At 59.9% G+C, this 15,231-nt stretch overlaps 2 protein-coding genes across 7 annotated transcripts; both read left to right on the top strand.

The window, feature by feature from the left end:
• The first annotated feature begins 716 nt into the window (after window positions 1-716).
• Window positions 717-9,240, top strand: SPNS1 (sphingolipid transporter 1 (putative)). 3 transcript variants are annotated; one of them, XM_039247870.1, is made up of 13 exons: window positions 717-787; window positions 1,164-1,368; window positions 1,459-1,524; window positions 3,589-3,725; window positions 4,847-4,998; window positions 5,103-5,169; window positions 6,011-6,156; window positions 6,463-6,618; window positions 6,909-7,098; window positions 7,454-7,519; window positions 7,785-7,883; window positions 8,450-8,621; window positions 8,892-9,240. In XM_039247870.1, exons 2-13 carry the CDS (start codon window positions 1,218-1,220, stop codon window positions 8,984-8,986), a joined length of 1,497 nt encoding a protein of 498 aa, XP_039103801.1. In that variant the 5' UTR covers window positions 717-787; window positions 1,164-1,217; the 3' UTR covers window positions 8,987-9,240. The 3 variants fall into 3 exon arrangements, with proteins under 3 accessions (XP_039103801.1, XP_039103800.1, XP_039103799.1); XM_039247869.1 differs by having other exon boundaries at window positions 1,160-1,368; XM_039247868.1 differs by having other exon boundaries at window positions 1,077-1,368.
• Window positions 9,241-9,831: 591 nt separating this feature from the next.
• On the top strand, window positions 9,832-14,847 carry LAT (linker for activation of T cells). 4 transcript variants are annotated; one of them, XM_039247714.1, is made up of 11 exons: window positions 9,832-10,216; window positions 10,370-10,397; window positions 10,520-10,554; window positions 10,805-10,892; window positions 11,021-11,085; window positions 11,180-11,351; window positions 11,441-11,535; window positions 13,085-13,147; window positions 13,275-13,337; window positions 13,447-13,533; window positions 14,303-14,847. In XM_039247714.1, the coding sequence occupies exons 1-10, from the start codon at window positions 10,123-10,125 to the stop codon at window positions 13,524-13,526; spliced, it is 783 nt and encodes a 260-aa protein (XP_039103645.1). In that variant the 5' UTR covers window positions 9,832-10,122; the 3' UTR covers window positions 13,527-13,533; window positions 14,303-14,847. The 4 variants fall into 4 exon arrangements, with proteins under 4 accessions (XP_039103645.1, XP_039103646.1, XP_039103644.1 ...); XM_039247715.1 differs by having other exon boundaries at window positions 11,180-11,209; window positions 11,294-11,351; window positions 13,447-14,844; XM_039247713.1 differs by having other exon boundaries at window positions 13,653-14,844.
• The last annotated feature ends 384 nt before the right edge of the window (window positions 14,848-15,231 follow it).

Genomic DNA, 15,231 nt, shown 5'->3' with positions numbered 1-15,231 from the left:
ACTGTAACTTGGAGATTGAGGCTAGGGACACTGAAGAGCCACTCCAAACTATCCTTTGGTGCCAGGGCTCTGGTCTTGGAGTCCAGTCCAGCCTCTAGGAGAATCCCAGATGAGACCACCAGAGGGCGCAAGGGCTTCAGTCTTGGTTGGCGGTGAGGAAAACCAGATGAAGACGGGGCGCTCGGGGTCTGGGACGCTTCCTTCAGTGTCCACCAGGGAATCTCAGGAGTTTACGGACAGCTGGCGTGGGGAATCCGAAAGATAAGGACGGGGGCGGGGGGGGCGGGTAGGGGACGGTGCTCTACATTCACCATTCATTCAACACTTCCCGAGCATGTATGAAGTTCAAACCGGATTAACTGCCGAGAGCGAGAGCTGATCGCTGGCATTTCTAGAGATAAACGACTTCCAGAACCTTTGACGATTCCATGATCTCGTTTCATCTCGTTTGATAAGAAGTGTGCCCAATGGGAGCTGCAGATAAGGAGGCCGAGATTCAGAGGGTTGGGCAGCACGGTGTTGGCGCGGGTCCCGGGCGGTCCCCGGTTACCCTGGCGACCGGCCGGCAGTCACGTGACGGGGGAGCCGGCGGAGACGTCGGAGAGGCGGGCGCAGCCTACTGCCTACCGTCTGAGGGCGGGCGGAGGTCACGTGTCCAGGACCTGCCGGAGGTGGAGTTGGCCTTCCCGGTTCCAGCGTCACATGACCGGCCCCGGGACAACATGGCGGCGGCCGTGTTGCAGCGCCGGCGCTGAGCGACAGCAATCGCAGTGGGCTCCTGCCGGGGGTGAGGGGTGGCCTCAGCCTGGGCGGGGTGTGTGTGTGTTTGTGTGTGTGTGTTTGTGTGTGTTTGTGTCCGGGCCCTCCTCAGCCCGCTGCCGTCCCCGACGTCACTCGCATTCCACTCGTCCCCTCCGCGCGCTGCGTCTGCGGGGACGGGGAGGCATGACAGGCAGGGCCTGGCTTCCATCCCAGCCGTGCTTTGTGCTTTCGGGCAAGCGCCTGCGGGTCTCTGGGCGCACGTCCCTCTCCTGGGTTCCCTCCATCCTCTTTTCTCCAGCCTCCTCCCCTCGCAGGTGGGATCGTCGGTGGGACCGGAGCGCGGGCGGGCGAGGCCCCCGGGGACCATGTCCGGGTCCGACACCGCGCCCTTCCTCAGCCAGGCGGATGACACGGACGACGGGCCGGTGCCCGGTACCCCGGGGTTGCCGGGGTCCATGGGGAACTCGAAGTCCGAGGATCCCGAGGTCCCGGACCGAGAGGGGCTGCAGCGTATCACCGGCTTGTCTCCGGGCCATTCGGCTCTCATAGTGGCGGTGCTGTGCTACATCAACCTCCTCAACTACATGGACCGCTTCACCGTGGCGGGTACTGGGAGGAAGTCAGACTAGGGGGAGGGAGGAGGGGGTCCCGAAGGTGGCGCTGCCTCGCCGGGCCCATCTCGAGTCTTCTTCCCAGGCGTCCTTCCAGACATTGAGCAGTTCTTCGACATCGGAGACAGCAGCTCCGGCCTCATCCAGACCGGTGAGTGGGTGCCCCCCCTGGGCGCCCAGAAGCTTTTCTCCCTTTTTTGCCCCAAATGGGGTTACATGCCGGCGTGCCTGGGGCCTTAATAGGGGTAGAGTAGCCAAGCTTAGACGAGGTCCTTATTCTGCTCCGGGTTGACCTGTTCAGTTAGAACACCACATTTTATCTTATTTATTTATTTTTTTAAATTTTTTAATGTTTTATTTATTTCTGAGAGAGAGAGAGACAGCGTGAGCAGGGGAGGGTCAGAGAGAGAGGGAGTCACAGACTGAAACAGGCTCCAGGCTCTGAGCTGGCAGTCAGCACAGAGCCCGACGCGGGGCTCGAACCCACGAACCGCGAGATCATGACCTAAGCGAAAGTCGGACGCCCAACCGACTAAGCCACCCAGGCGCCCCTAGAACACCACATTTTAAAAGGCAGTTTCATAATGGTTAAGACAGACCTGAGTTTAAATCTCAGCTTTCCACTTAATGTGATGATGGGCAAGGCCCTCAATCTCTCTAAGCCTCACTTTCCTTTTTGGAGAGAAGGAACTAGCAGCAACCCAGAACACATCGTAGGGCCGATGTGAGAATTAGATACGATGATTAACGCGTGTAAAGTGCACGGGATGGTGTCTGGTGGATGGTAGACAGCGAAAGATAGGGATGGAAGGAAGTGTCTGGAATGGGGAGAGTTGAGTTTTTCTTGTTCAGAACTTTGTGGGAGAGACAAAGCCAAGGCCAAACTCTTCTTTCCTTACCTTTTTCCTCCTTCTTTCATTGCCCAAACCTTTCTGAGCACTTACTCTGAGACAGGCCCTGGAGGAAGAGGTGATAGCACAGAACTTGATTGAGACCTTTTAGACCCGTTATCTCCCGATCCTTCCATGAGTCAAAGAATAGGTGGTGTTATTATTTCATAGAAAGAGCAGGTCGTCTTCACTGTTTTTATAGGGAAACTGAGGCTTAGAGAATTCAGGCTTGCCCAGACTCACACAAGTGCGAGGAGGGGAGGAGTTTGAAACAAGACCTTGAAGGATCCTTTGCTCCACTCTTCTCAGGCCAGTAAGGACCGAGAGGTATTTAAGGCAAAGTCTAGAGGAGGGAAAACAGGCTCAGAGACCAAGGTCTGCGAAGCTTTAAAGAATTGTTGAGTTCGAGAAGAAGCAAGTCTTGGTCGGCTCCGTTCGCTTTTTCATTCAACCCATGTTAACAAGCACCTGTTTTGTTTTTTTTTTAATTTTTTAATGTTTTATTTATTTCTGGGGGGGGGGCAGCGTGAGCAGGGGAGGGTCAGAGAGAGAGGGAGATACAGAATCCGAAGCAGGCTCCAGGCTCTGAGCTGTCAGCACAGAGCCTCACGCGGGGCTTGAACCCACAAACCATGAGATCATGACGTGAGCTGAAGTTGGACGCTTAACTGACTGAGCCACCCAGGCGCCCCAACAAGCACCTGTTTTATGCGACGCCGTGTGCTCCGTGAAGGTCCTTGACTTCACGGAGCTGACATTCTACTGGGAATGAGAGGGCAACCGTCCTTAAAAACCTAAACGAATAGCAAGATCATTTTCTGCAGGATTATTTTGTAAAAGAAAACAGAGTAAATGTGATAAAGGGACATTGGATGTATGGGGGTTGGGAAGATGTCTGAGCTGGAGCCTCAAGTTTCTGCGCAGCTCAGGCGAGTGGAGAAATATTCCCAATAGAGAGGACAGTGGATGCCAAAAATCCTAAGATGGTCTTGAGCTTGGCAGTGGGGCTGTTGGGATACAGAGAAGGGACAGTGGATGAGTATGAGGTCGGAGAGTTAGGGATGGGGGTTGGGTCAGATTGTGGGCTGAGGTATGGAGTTTGGATTTTGCCCTTGTCTGGATGGGAGGAGATGACTAGTCAGCTGGGTCGTCTGTTCTATGGTGGAAGGCTTGAAAGATGTCAGAGATGGGTCTGGACTTCCCTGGCAGGAAGCACTGATAGTTTCAGGCTTGGGAATTATTCCTGAGCCACCTTGGGCTCCCCGGGCTGGGCTCGGGCCGGGGAGGGGGTCCCGGGGCTGGGCTGTGACTCTCTGCTTCTTCAGTGTTCATCTCCAGTTACATGGTGTTGGCACCTGTGTTCGGCTACCTGGGTGACAGGTACAATCGGAAGTATCTCATGTGCGGGGGCATTGCCTTCTGGTCCCTGGTGACACTGGGATCGTCCTTCATCCCCAGAGAGGTGAGGCCCCACGCTGGCTCCTGTTTCTGCCCGCCCCCCCCCCCCGCCCCCACTACCCATCAGTTTTTGCAGACTGGGTCTGGAGAACTTAGGCAGTTTCCTCGGTCTGTGCCATCTTATACCCCCTTCTTGCCTGAGTTAATCTGCCCACCCCGTCTCTTCCCCTTTTCTTCTAGAACATTCTTCTGTCCATCATCCCTTTTCCCCCTAACCCTTGACTGCTCACACTCCATGGCTAAACGCTCCCCTTTCTATACCATGGAAAAGACCTTACCTGGACTGTCTGTTCTCTCTCTTCCTCTTCTGAATCAGACTGCCCACAAGGTCCCCTTGACCTAGCTCCTTCCTGGGTGAAGGAGCAGCCAGGGAGAGGCTCTCACTTTGCTTGCACTTCCTCCCCTCCCACTCACCCCGGAACACTGCCAGCCAACCCCCTCCTCCCAACTCCATTGCCAAAGTCAACAGCAACCTTTTGGTTGCTAAATGTAGCCCCTGCTTCCTAATCCTGCTCTTGCTAGATCTCTTGGGAGCCTCTGGCTCTATTGACCCACTTCTGTCCGGGAACTCTCTCCTAACTTCTGTGATTCCACTCTGGTGGTTTTTTTCCCTCCTCCCTGGCTGTTGCTTCTCTGCTCCTGTGAAGTCCCCTCTGTCTGTTCTCACTCTCTGCCCTGGAGCTCTGTCCTCAGCCCCAGGTGCTGCATACTCTCCTTGGGTGACCAGGCCCTGTCCTTAGCTTCAGGTGTCTTCGGTAGGCCACTAAACTTTCGCCCAAGATCCTTCTGCACTATTGGAGTGTCTTGGGTGGTAGAAATTAAGATTCATTTCGTACCCGCAGGGCACAAGACACTGACTAAAATTTGTCGTCCAGTCCTGATGATCGTTATGTGAGCAAGTTACTGTTTTCCCCTTTTGCAGATGAGGAAACTGAGGCTCAGAGAGGTTAAGTTGCTTTCCCAAAGTGACAGCTAGTAAGTAGTGGAAGCCAGGATTCAAGCTCAGGTCTGTCGAGCCCAGGCCTCTCCCACCATCCTCGCCACCTCTCCTGAGATGGCTGGTGAGGGAGGCTGGGCGGCTGGCCGCAGGGCGGGGTGCCACTTCCCCTGTGTTTCGTTCCCTAGCGATTCTGGCTACTCCTCCTGACCCGGGGCCTGGTGGGGGTCGGGGAGGCCAGCTACTCCACCATCGCGCCCACCCTCATCGCAGACCTCTTTGTGGCGGACCAGCGGAGCCGCATGCTCAGCGTGTTCTACTTTGCCATCCCGGTGGGCAGGTGGGTGGGCCTTGGGCCTGGGAGGAGGGCGCGGGGGAGGCAGAAGGGCCTGGCACGGGGCATGACTGACTGGCTGTCCCCTCTCTCGCATCCCCGTTCCCCAGTGGTCTGGGTTACATTGCAGGCTCCAAAGTGAAAGATGTGGCCGGAGACTGGCACTGGGCTCTGCGGGTGAGTCTGGACACAGCCTGGGGGAAGGTCAGCAATATTCTCACTGATTCTCCCTCTCCTGCCTTCAGACACCCCCCCCTCCCCGCCGCTCTTAAGGCAGTGCTCACTCTGCCCAGCCTGTGGGAAGCCTGGCTGCTCCCCCGCCCCTCCCCCCATGAAGCCATGTGCTAGCCAGAACTCTGGGTGGTGAGTGGTAGGAGCCCACTGTAAAACTGGAAGCTCCCAAGTGGGACTCTGTTGGCTCCTATAATGGAAAGTCCCAGGGTGAGCTTCAGGTAAGGCTGGATCCAGGACTCTCACTCCCATCCCAGGAATTTGATCATCCTTTTTCTCAGCTCTACTCTTCCTCCGTGTTAATTTCATTCTCAAGCAAGTGAAAGCTCCACGTGTTTATCTTCCCATTTAGAAACTTCGCCACCCTGGATCGTTGAGCAATAGTCCTGGATGGTGTCTGATTAGATGAACACGGGTCACATGCCTGCCATTGAAACAGTCACCGAGGCCAGGGAGGTTAACACCACTCTTGTCGGCCAAGTCTGGGTTATAGACCCTGCCTTGTTTGAACCACATGGGCTGAGAGAAGTGGGGGAAGTAGTTTCCCAAAAGGAAATTAAGGTGCTGTTAGCAAAGAGGGAGCAATTGGGCTTGCAGAAGCAGGGGGCCCCTGGTGGCACTGGCCCCTCCCTCCAAACACAGGCTCAGCTTCCTTGAGCAGGTGCTTTACTGGGTGTTTAGATCTTGGGGCCTGTGTTGCCTTCACACCCCCTCACTTTCTCCCATGCGAGGGGTGCTGTGTGTCCCTGCCTGCCTGTGCCCGTCCTGAAGCCCGCTCTTTCCCCAGGTGACACCAGGTCTGGGAGTGGTGGCTGTTCTGCTGCTGTTCCTGGTAGTCCGGGAGCCGCCAAGGGGAGCTGTGGAACGCCACTCAGACTCGCCACCCCTGAACCCCACCTCGTGGTGGGCAGATCTGAGGGCTCTGGGAAGGAAGTGAGTTTAGTTCCATTCTAACCCGACATCTGAGACCCCCAGGGAGGCCTCAGTATCTGTTTTGAGATTTACAGGAGTGCAGTCTTTGTTTTCTGCCAGCTGGCCCTTCCCCAAGGGCAGGCATTTGGTCACCACTGCCCCCTTGTGGCAGCTGCTTGAATTACAGGCCCAGATCTTGGGAGCCAAGGCAGCTTCCACGCTTCCGTCCCCTAACCTTACTTTAAAAATAAGCCAGCAAGGGAGAGTAGAGGTCCCCTATCCTGACACCTCTGTGAGTCTGATTTCCTCCTTCCCAACTGTCTTCAGCCCTAGTTTCATCCTCTCTTCCCTCGGCTTCACTGCCGTGGCCTTTGTCACGGGCTCCCTGGCTCTTTGGGCTCCTGCATTCTTGCTGCGTTCCCGTGTGGTCCTGGGGGAGACCCCACCCTGCCTTCCTGGAGACTCCTGCTCTTCTTCTGACAGGTACCCAGATGGGGGCTCGGCTAGGTGGCCTGCAGGTGGCAGGGGAGAGAGTGGGGAGAGCCACTGATTCGGGGTCAGGCTACTTCCCCTCCCAGTCTGTTTTCCTGGTGGAGGAAATAGATGCTGGGATAATGCCTTCCTCTCGGCGCTCTGTGAACCACAGGACACCTGGGTAGACCTGGGCTGAGGGCGGCTGGGACGGACCATCTTCTTCCCTGGGCTGTGTGGGGGAGGTGAGGGGGCTTTGCAGGCAGAGGGACTGGCTCCCATGGCCCTCCCCCTGCCTCCAGCCTCATCTTTGGGCTCATCACCTGCCTGACCGGGGTCCTGGGTGTGGGCCTGGGCGTGGAGATCAGCCGCCGCCTCCGCCGTTCCAACCCCCGGGCTGACCCACTGGTCTGTGCTGCTGGCCTCTTGGGCTCCGCGCCCTTCCTCTTCCTGTCCCTTGCCTGTGCCCGTGGTAGCATCGTGGCCACCTATGTGAGTAGCCGCAGGTGTCAGAAGGGGTGCTCTGGGTCTGGGGTGGTGGGACGGTGCGCTGGGGCAGGACTGGGGTCAGTCAGCATGGTGGCTCAGAGACCACGTGGACCAGAATGCCTGGTTCTGAATCTCGACTCTGGCTCTTCCCAGCTGTGTGACATTGGGCAAGTGAGTTAACCTCTCTCTGCTCAATTTTTATCATCTGTGAAGTGGGAATAATAGCTTTGTCTCCCAACGGTGTTATGAGAATTAAATGAGTTATTACATGGGCCTAGTACAGGGCCGTGTGTTTGCTCTTCTTTTGATGAGACCGATCCCCCTGCCCTCCCCCATCTTCCCACTTCCGACCCCCCAGATTTTCATCTTTATTGGAGAGACACTGCTGTCCATGAACTGGGCCATCGTGGCTGACATTCTGTTGGTGAGTAGGCGGGCCACTGCAGGGTTAGCCCAGAGGCTGTCGGGAGCAAGGAGTGAGGGGTAGAGGCCTCAGTTGCCTTAATTGAGGCCTTTACCCCATCTTCTGAACCCGACCCTCCACTGAATTCAGAGTCAGCCCCAGCTGGGCCTGGAGTCTGGGCGTTCACCCCACTCACACCTCAGGGCTGGGGTTCACCTTTGACCTCAGCTGAGACTGAGCCTTGGCCCCGTCCTTGCCCTCTGCCTCCCGCCCCTTCTGCCCGCAGTATGTGGTGATCCCCACACGACGGTCCACCGCTGAGGCCTTCCAGATCGTGCTGTCCCACCTGCTGGGTGACGCTGGGAGCCCCTACCTCATTGGCCTGGTGAGCACTGCTCCTTGGCTGGGCCTGGCGTGGGGACTGGGGGACCCTGCATTCTGGGCACTGGCCAGCGGCCATTGGCCTGAGCTCGAGCTGACTTAGAAGGCCAGACCCGGGGCGCCTGGGTGGCTTAGTCGGTTGGGCGTCCGACTTTCACTTAGGTCATGATCTCACGGTTCGTGGGTTCGGGCCCCGCGTCGGGCTCTGTGCTGACTGCCAGCTCAGAGCCTGGAGCCTGTTTCAGTCTGTGACTCCCTCTCTCTCTGACCCTCCCCTGCTCACGCTGTCTCTCTCCTAGAAATAAATAAAACATTAAAAAAAAAAAAAAAAAAGAAGGCCAGACCCCAGTTAGGTGTCTGTGCTCTCTGTGCCCGGTGCCCGTCACCTTGGGTCCGCCCCCAGCCAGGCAGGGCTTTGTCTCAGAAGATTCCGCAGCGAGGCCACGGGGCCTTCCCCGCTCATCCAGACTGTCCTCCTTTGCTGGCTCCTGACTTCTTTGTCCTTCTGGAGTCTGGGGGCTCCCCGTCCACGACTCATTCTCCTGGCTTTCCTTTCTTGTCTCCCTGCAGATCTCCGACCGCCTCCGCCGGAGCTGGCCCCCCTCCTTCTTGTCCGAGTTCCGAGCCCTGCAGTTCTCCCTCATGCTCTGCGCCTTCGTCGGGGCTCTGGGCGGGGCAGCCTTCCTGGGCACTGCTGTCTTCATTGAGGGTGACCGCCGGCGGGCCCAGCTGCACGTGCAAGGTCAGTGGGGCCTTCCCTTCGTCCGTCCCTGGCTCCTCGCTCAACATCATGGTACTCCCTACTGTGCAGGCCTGGGTCCCCGGCTTCTCGCAGCCCACGGCTCTTCCCCCATTCTGCTTTGCGTCCACCTGTTGGATGAGCTGATACTCCACTGTGCCCACGGCTCTGGTGGCTCCGCTGCCCCGTCCACTTCCCACCGCCTGTCTTGTCCCCTCCTGGCTCTGTGTCTCTGTGTGCATCCAGCCCTGGCTCTGACCCCTCTCCCGGCAGGTCTGCTGCATGAGGCAGGGCCCACCGATGACCGAATCGTGGTACCCCAGCGAGGCCGCTCCACTCGCGTCCCCGTGTCCAGCGTGCTCATCTGAGGAGCCATCGCTCGCCAGCCCGTGTCCCTGTCCCAGCTGGCCCTGGGCCCACCCCAGAAGGTGCCCGGGCCCAAACCTTCGGACCGGCCCTGCTTCTAGGGACGGCCTGGGGCCACGGTCCAGCTCCACACACTACACAGGCAGCAGCCGGGCCAGGGGGTCTGTGGGTCCGGGAGGGACCTTCCTCTCCACCCGCTGGGGCGGCCCCAGGGGCTTGGTGCTATTTGTAACTGAATAAAATTTGTAGTCAGACCCCTAGTGCCTGCTTGTGTCTCTCTGGGCGTGAGTGATCTCTGACTGGCAGAGGTGGGGGCTGCCCTTCAGCCCCAGGACCCCCGGGGCTGTTGGGTCACCCCTGTGGGGCCTTAGGCGAGTCCCTGCTCTCCTGGGCCTGGTGCACAGCAGCGTGGAGTGAGCTAGCCCAGTGTGACCGTGAGTCACAACCATGGTTCCCCTAGAGCCCGCCCCTCTTGGCAGGCTGGCCAGGGTGAGGTGGGGTGGGCACTGCCCTGTGCCCCTTGGGGTTCCCAGGGCAGGGCCCCCCGCCCTCCCTGCTGGCCGCCTCAGCTGTGGAGGCCGTGGCTGTCGGCTGGCCTGTACGCGTCTTGCCCGTCGTCCCCTGGTAGGGGTTGCTGTCCGTGCTGGAGGCCAGCAGACCCCTCTTGAGGGCCTGCGGGTGGCTCATCGGGCCTCCGCCTCCCCCTCCCCACTGGCTGGGTGGGGGTGGGAAGGGGGCGGGTGCAGCCGGCTGAGCCCGATGATTTCCTGCCCTCGCCCGGGGCTCACCACAGCTTCCTGCCACAGGCGGGCAGGCGAGGAGAAGCAGGCGCCTAGCCTGAGGGGCAGGTAGGGCTGGGGCGCAGGGGTCACGCCGCCGGGTGACTGGTGCCCCAGACTCCAGCCCGGACCCTGGCCTGACTGCCCAGGGAGCAAGGGGGCTGCCACAGGCGGTGCTGACGCCGACTCAGGCCGGAAAGGGGAAGGGGCGCAACGAGTCCTTGAGGGCTTCTCCCCTTCCCCCACCGCCCCCGTAGGGCCTCCAGGCTGTGCCCACCCGGCTCCTGCACCCCTGCTGGCCTGGCCCTTGAGGGGGTGTGCAGCGGGCAGCCGGGCCTGGCGCAAGCTCTCTCCCGCAGATGGAGGCGGTCGTCCTGATCCCCTACGTGCTGGGCCTCCTGCTGCTGCCGCTGCTGGCCGTGGTGCTGTGCGTGCGATGCCGTGAGCTGCCGGGTGAGCAAGGGTGTGGGGGGAGCCGGGCTCGGCCCCCCTCAGCCCCTGGCCCCCCATCTTAACTGTCCCCAACTGTGAGACCCGAGCCCCGCTCTCCCTGCCTCTCCCCTCGTCACCCCTCTTCCTGCCTCCTCACTGGCTTCTCTTCCCCAGGGCCCTACGACAGCACAGCCGCCGATAGGTGAGTTGCCGGCCCACCCTCTGTGGCTCCCTCTGTACCCCGTGTGGCCCTGGGGAGGGGGCTGGGATGGGAGCCGGGGTCTCTCCTGCCCCTTACCTGTCTGCCTGTGTCTCCCCTGCCAGCTTGACCCCGAGTAGCATCGTGATCAAACGCCCTCGTGAGTCTATGGAGGGTCCCCTGCCTCGGGTAGAGGGGAGGGGGTCCCCTGGTGTGTGAGAGAAAGTGGGCCTCTGTTCAGGTTCCCCCAGCGGCCACCCACATGGCTTTGCCCTGAGCTGGGGATGTGGAGGGAGCTGGGTGTCCTCAGGCCCAGGGGGCTCACGGGATTAGCCTGGCCTTCGAGGCCTCGATGAGTATGAGGGCAAAACGCCTGGAGTCGTTCCTTGAGCTTGGGCTTGTGTCCTCAGCCACACTCGCCACCTGGACACCAGCCACCGCCTACCCTCCTGTTACCTCCTACCCGCCCCTGAGCCAGCCGGACCTGCTTCCCATCCCGTGAGTAGCATCCTCCCCTCCAAATGCCCTTTCGTACCCCCTCTGTGCCGTGGGGGTCTCTTTCCCTGTTTCGAGCCCTCTTGGTCCAGTGCCCCACCTCAGCATGACCTCTGACCTTTGCCTCCCAGGAGGTCCCCGCAGCCCCCTGGGGGCTCCCACCGCATGCCATCCTGCCGGCAGGACTCCGATGGCGGTAAGCGCGGATCGGGGCTCAGGGGGCCCGGGGCTGAGCAGAGGGTAGGCCTGGTCTGAGCTGACTTGACCTCCCCCTTGCTCCCTCTCCGAAGCCAACAGCGTGGCGAGCTACGAGAATGAGGGTGCGTCTGGGGCTCCAGCTGCACTGGTCGCAGGGAGGCTGGGGCCTGGGCCGGGCCCTGCTGATCGCTGTGTCGTTACCTCAGAGCCCTGTGAGGACGACGATGAAGACGAGGAGGAGGATTATCCCAACGAGGGCTACTTGTGAGTGGCCAGGTGGGGGGCGGGGGGGGGGAGCTCCAGCCGGGGGCCCTCGCTCACCCGTGCCCCCTCCCCCCTTTACTTGTCCTCAGGGAGGTGCTTCCCGACAGCACACCAGCCACCAGCACTGCTGTCCCGCCAGCTCCCGCGCCCGGCAACCCCGGCCTCCGAGACAGCGCCTTCTCCAGTGAGTTGGCCATTTCTGCGGCCCCTCCGCTCTTCCCTCCCCCGTTGTTTTTCTTTGATGCTCGCTGCCCCTCCACAGTCTCTCCCCTCTCTTTCTAGAACACCTGTCCCTCGGGGTGGACTTCCACCCTGACCTGCTGGTTTCCTTACTTTTTCCCTTTGTTGACTGTGAGATTTCTCTAACTGCACTGTTCCTTGAGACTCCATTCTTTTGTCTCTCTTATCTGAAAGCTCTTTCTCGGTCGCTGGCATTCCTTTTTCATAGTGTCCTGTTCTTGTTTCACAGCGACAATACCGTCTTGTACAGCTCTGAGGGTATTGATCATTGATTGTCTTCTTTGAGGGTTTGATGGGACGTTTTCTTCTGCTTCCGGCATCATTTCGGTTTCCTCTGAGCTGCGTTTCTCCCTTCGTGTTGGCCTCACATTGCCTGTTAGGGCTTCCTTCCATGGCTGGTGACCTTCCATTTTCTGTCTCTCTCCTCACTCTCCGTCCCTGTTCCGGGCCATCCCTTCTACACCACGGCTTCATTTGCCATCTCGATTCCCAACTCCCCACCTCCCCTGAGCTCCTTTATTCATCCATCCCTCCCTCACTCGCCGTGTTTACTGGGTGCCTCTGATAAAACAGTTCGCGAGGGACCGTCCTGATAAAGACGCTCTGCTTGTCTGGGACCTACTACGTGCCCTCCTAGGAGTATTAACTCATTAAACCTCCCGATCCCCCGCTGCTGTCGAGCCCACCTCTTCCCCTCCTGCACCTCAGTTGTCCCGACTTCCCAACAGGAGGGATCACATATTTCACAGATGCTTGGCGGCACTTGCCTTGGCTTTAGTTCTCACGGCGCGCCTGGGAGGCGGGTGCCGTCCCTCACCCTCTTCTCCAGATGAGAACGCCGAGGCCCCGAGAGGCTGGGTAGCTGGTGTGAGGTTACAGGACTGTCCGTGCGCGAGCTGGGTTTGCAGCGGGGCTCTCTGACTCCCAAACCTGCCTCGTCCACGGCCTCGTGGAGAAATAAGTCAGCGCCAAAGGACAAAATAGGTGGGAGGCACCCGGGTGGTTCAGGCACTGGGGCGTCCGACTCTTGATCTTGGCTTGGGTCTTGATCTCGGGGTCAGAGTTCAGGCCCCACCTGGGGCTCCAGGCTGGGCATGGAGCCTACTTAAAAATAAACAAACAAAAAAGGACAAGGTGGCACTGATGGCGACAGGTGCTGGAAGACTCCAGGATGGGAGTGGGGGTCAGGGCAGGCGTGGCCAGTGGGGCGATGGCGCCTCCGACTCGGCACCGCACGCGCGTCGTCTGCACACGTGCCGCCCGGCGCCGTGGCTCCGAGCCGCTCTCTGTCCCTGCCCCCAGCCCGGGCGACATGCTGTCTGCTCTTCCCCCACGGTTCCGCTCCCTCTCATCCGCTCTGGGGAAGCCGCCCTACTTCTCTCTGTCACCACAGCCTCTGTGGGGCCGCCTGGGGCTGGCTGCGGGGCGGGTGGCCTGCAGGGTCTGTGCCCGAGGCTCTGGGTGACAGTGCCTGGGCCCTGCTTCCTCTGCAGTGGAGTCGGCGGAGGATTATGTGAATGTCCCTGACAGTGAGGAGAGCGCAGACGTGTCTCTGGGTGAGCGGCTGGTGCCCCCTGGGGTCCCCCTTGCCTCCCCGACCCTCACTCTGCTGTGGCCGTCTTTCTGAGCATCCTGCCCCTCACCCTCCATGTGACCGTCCCCCGTTCTGATCTGTCCCTGCAGATGGGAGCCGGGAGTACGTGAATGTGTCCCAGGAGCTGCCGCCTGTGGCCAGGACCGAGACTGGTGTGTGCTGGGATGGGGGAGGGGGGTGGGTGGCGGCAGGAGCTCAGGGACCCTGCCTGGGGCAGGGGGACGGTCTGTGAGCTGAAGACCAACCCCCTCCCCCTCCCAGCCATCCTGAGCTCCCCGGAGGTGGACGACGACGAGGAAGAGGGACTTCCGGATTATGAGAACCTGCAGGGGCTTAACTGAGGGTCCGGTGAGAGGCCCTGCCGACCCCTCCCCGGTCCCTCAGCCCTCAGACTCCTCCGGGAACCCCCTGACCCCCACTGACCTCCTGACCTCGCAGCCCCTCCCTCTCCGGCCCTGTTGTTTCAGTGCGAGCCCGTGCCCGTCCTGGAAGCAGCTTGGCCGGGAGTGCCGTGCTGGGCAGCTGGCAGTGGGCCTGGGGGGGGCCTCCCTGACACCCCCACCCTGACTCCCGCCAGAGAACAGTCTGAGAATCTCCCCCCTAACTTATTGTCACTTTGGGGTCCAGTCTGTGTGCCCCCAACACTCTGCACCTTCTGACACAGCCTGAGAATGAACTACCCTGGCCCCAGCCCTATTCTGCAGTAGAATAAAGGCTGGTGTGGTCCGTACGCTCTTGCCTTTGGGGGGCTCGGGGGGTGGGAGTCCGAGTGAGGGTGCGCTGTGCCTGGGCGCCCGTGCGGGAGTGTCTGAGGGCACGCACGTGTGTGTGTGTGTGTGTGTGTGTCCATCCTCCCTGGGGCCACCATGCTCTTGTGGGTCCTGACCAGCTAATGGGAGTGGCCGAGTGGTGCCTGCGGGGTGTGGGGGGCGCTTTTGTGTGAGGCGAGTGTGACCCAGGCTGACACTTGTGGGCTTCAAGGCTTCGATGCATCCCCCCCACGAGATAGTCCACCGGACACACGGCCGACGATGGCTGGGGGGATGGGAGGGCAGGGCACGGGGAAGCCCTGGGCGCAGAGTGACCTGCAGCAAGACTGCTTCCTGCTGGCCCTCAGGTTCTCCATCTTTGAAGCAGGGAGTGGACTTGACCCCAAGCTACTGAAAAGCAACGTGCAGTGCAGCCCTTCCGACTTGGGTGTGCGATGACTCACCGGGAGGGCTTGCTGAAGTGCGGGCTCTGAACGAGTAGGGCTGGGCTGGGGTCCAAGAATCTGCATTTCAGAGGAACTGCCAGTGGTTCTGATAGTGCCTTTCCGAGAACCAGACTTCAAGCACTTTCTGGCGGATGCCTTGGTCATTGTGATTGGCTCTGGTCTGGGCGTGGGACCCAATCCGGGCCACTGAAGACCCGCCCTGGGACTTGGGCCAGAAGCAACTGGAAGGAGAAGCTCTTTCGTTCATGGCAGTTGGTAAACCGGCAGAATATATTCCTGGAGGCCGTACTCAGAGAGCCTGCCCGAGAACGAAGCCGATGTGGAGGAGAGAATGGCCCAGAGGTGGACAGGGGGTCAGAATTCCTGGGTCCAGTCACACCTGAAGTGAGACACCCCCTCAGACTTCCTAGTTACAGGGACCAATAAATTATCGGTTGTCTTCACCCGGCTTGACTTGGGGTTTCTGTTGCATACACCCAAAGTAGCCCTGAATGATGCACACAGCTGTCGGCGTCCTCCGTTGGCTCCGAAGGCAATAGTGACAGCCTGTCGTCAAGCACATGCTGCGTTTCCGTGCTTACCTCATTCGGTCGCTGCCATTGCCCTGTGGACCTGTGGTTGCAGGTGAGGAAACAGGCACAGAGAGGAGAAGCAATTTGCCCAGAGGCACACAGCCCAAGTGATAAGTCTGGGATTCGACCCCAGGGCTGTTGGTCTCCAGAGTCGCTGCTGCCAATGTTAATGTCAGTGGCTCTGGGTGTGGTACAAAGAGTCGGCTGCTCTACGAGGAAAGCTTGTAAGAGGCGCGATTGGAGAAACTGGGGAGGGAG

This window comes from Hyaena hyaena, unplaced genomic scaffold (assembly GCF_003009895.1).
Source record: "Hyaena hyaena isolate Hyena2069 unplaced genomic scaffold, ASM300989v1 scaffold_306, whole genome shotgun sequence".
NCBI classification, from domain to species: Eukaryota; Metazoa; Chordata; class Mammalia; order Carnivora; family Hyaenidae; genus Hyaena; species Hyaena hyaena.
Note: the sequence above shows the minus strand (reverse complement) of the source record. Positions and strands in the feature narration are given on the sequence as shown.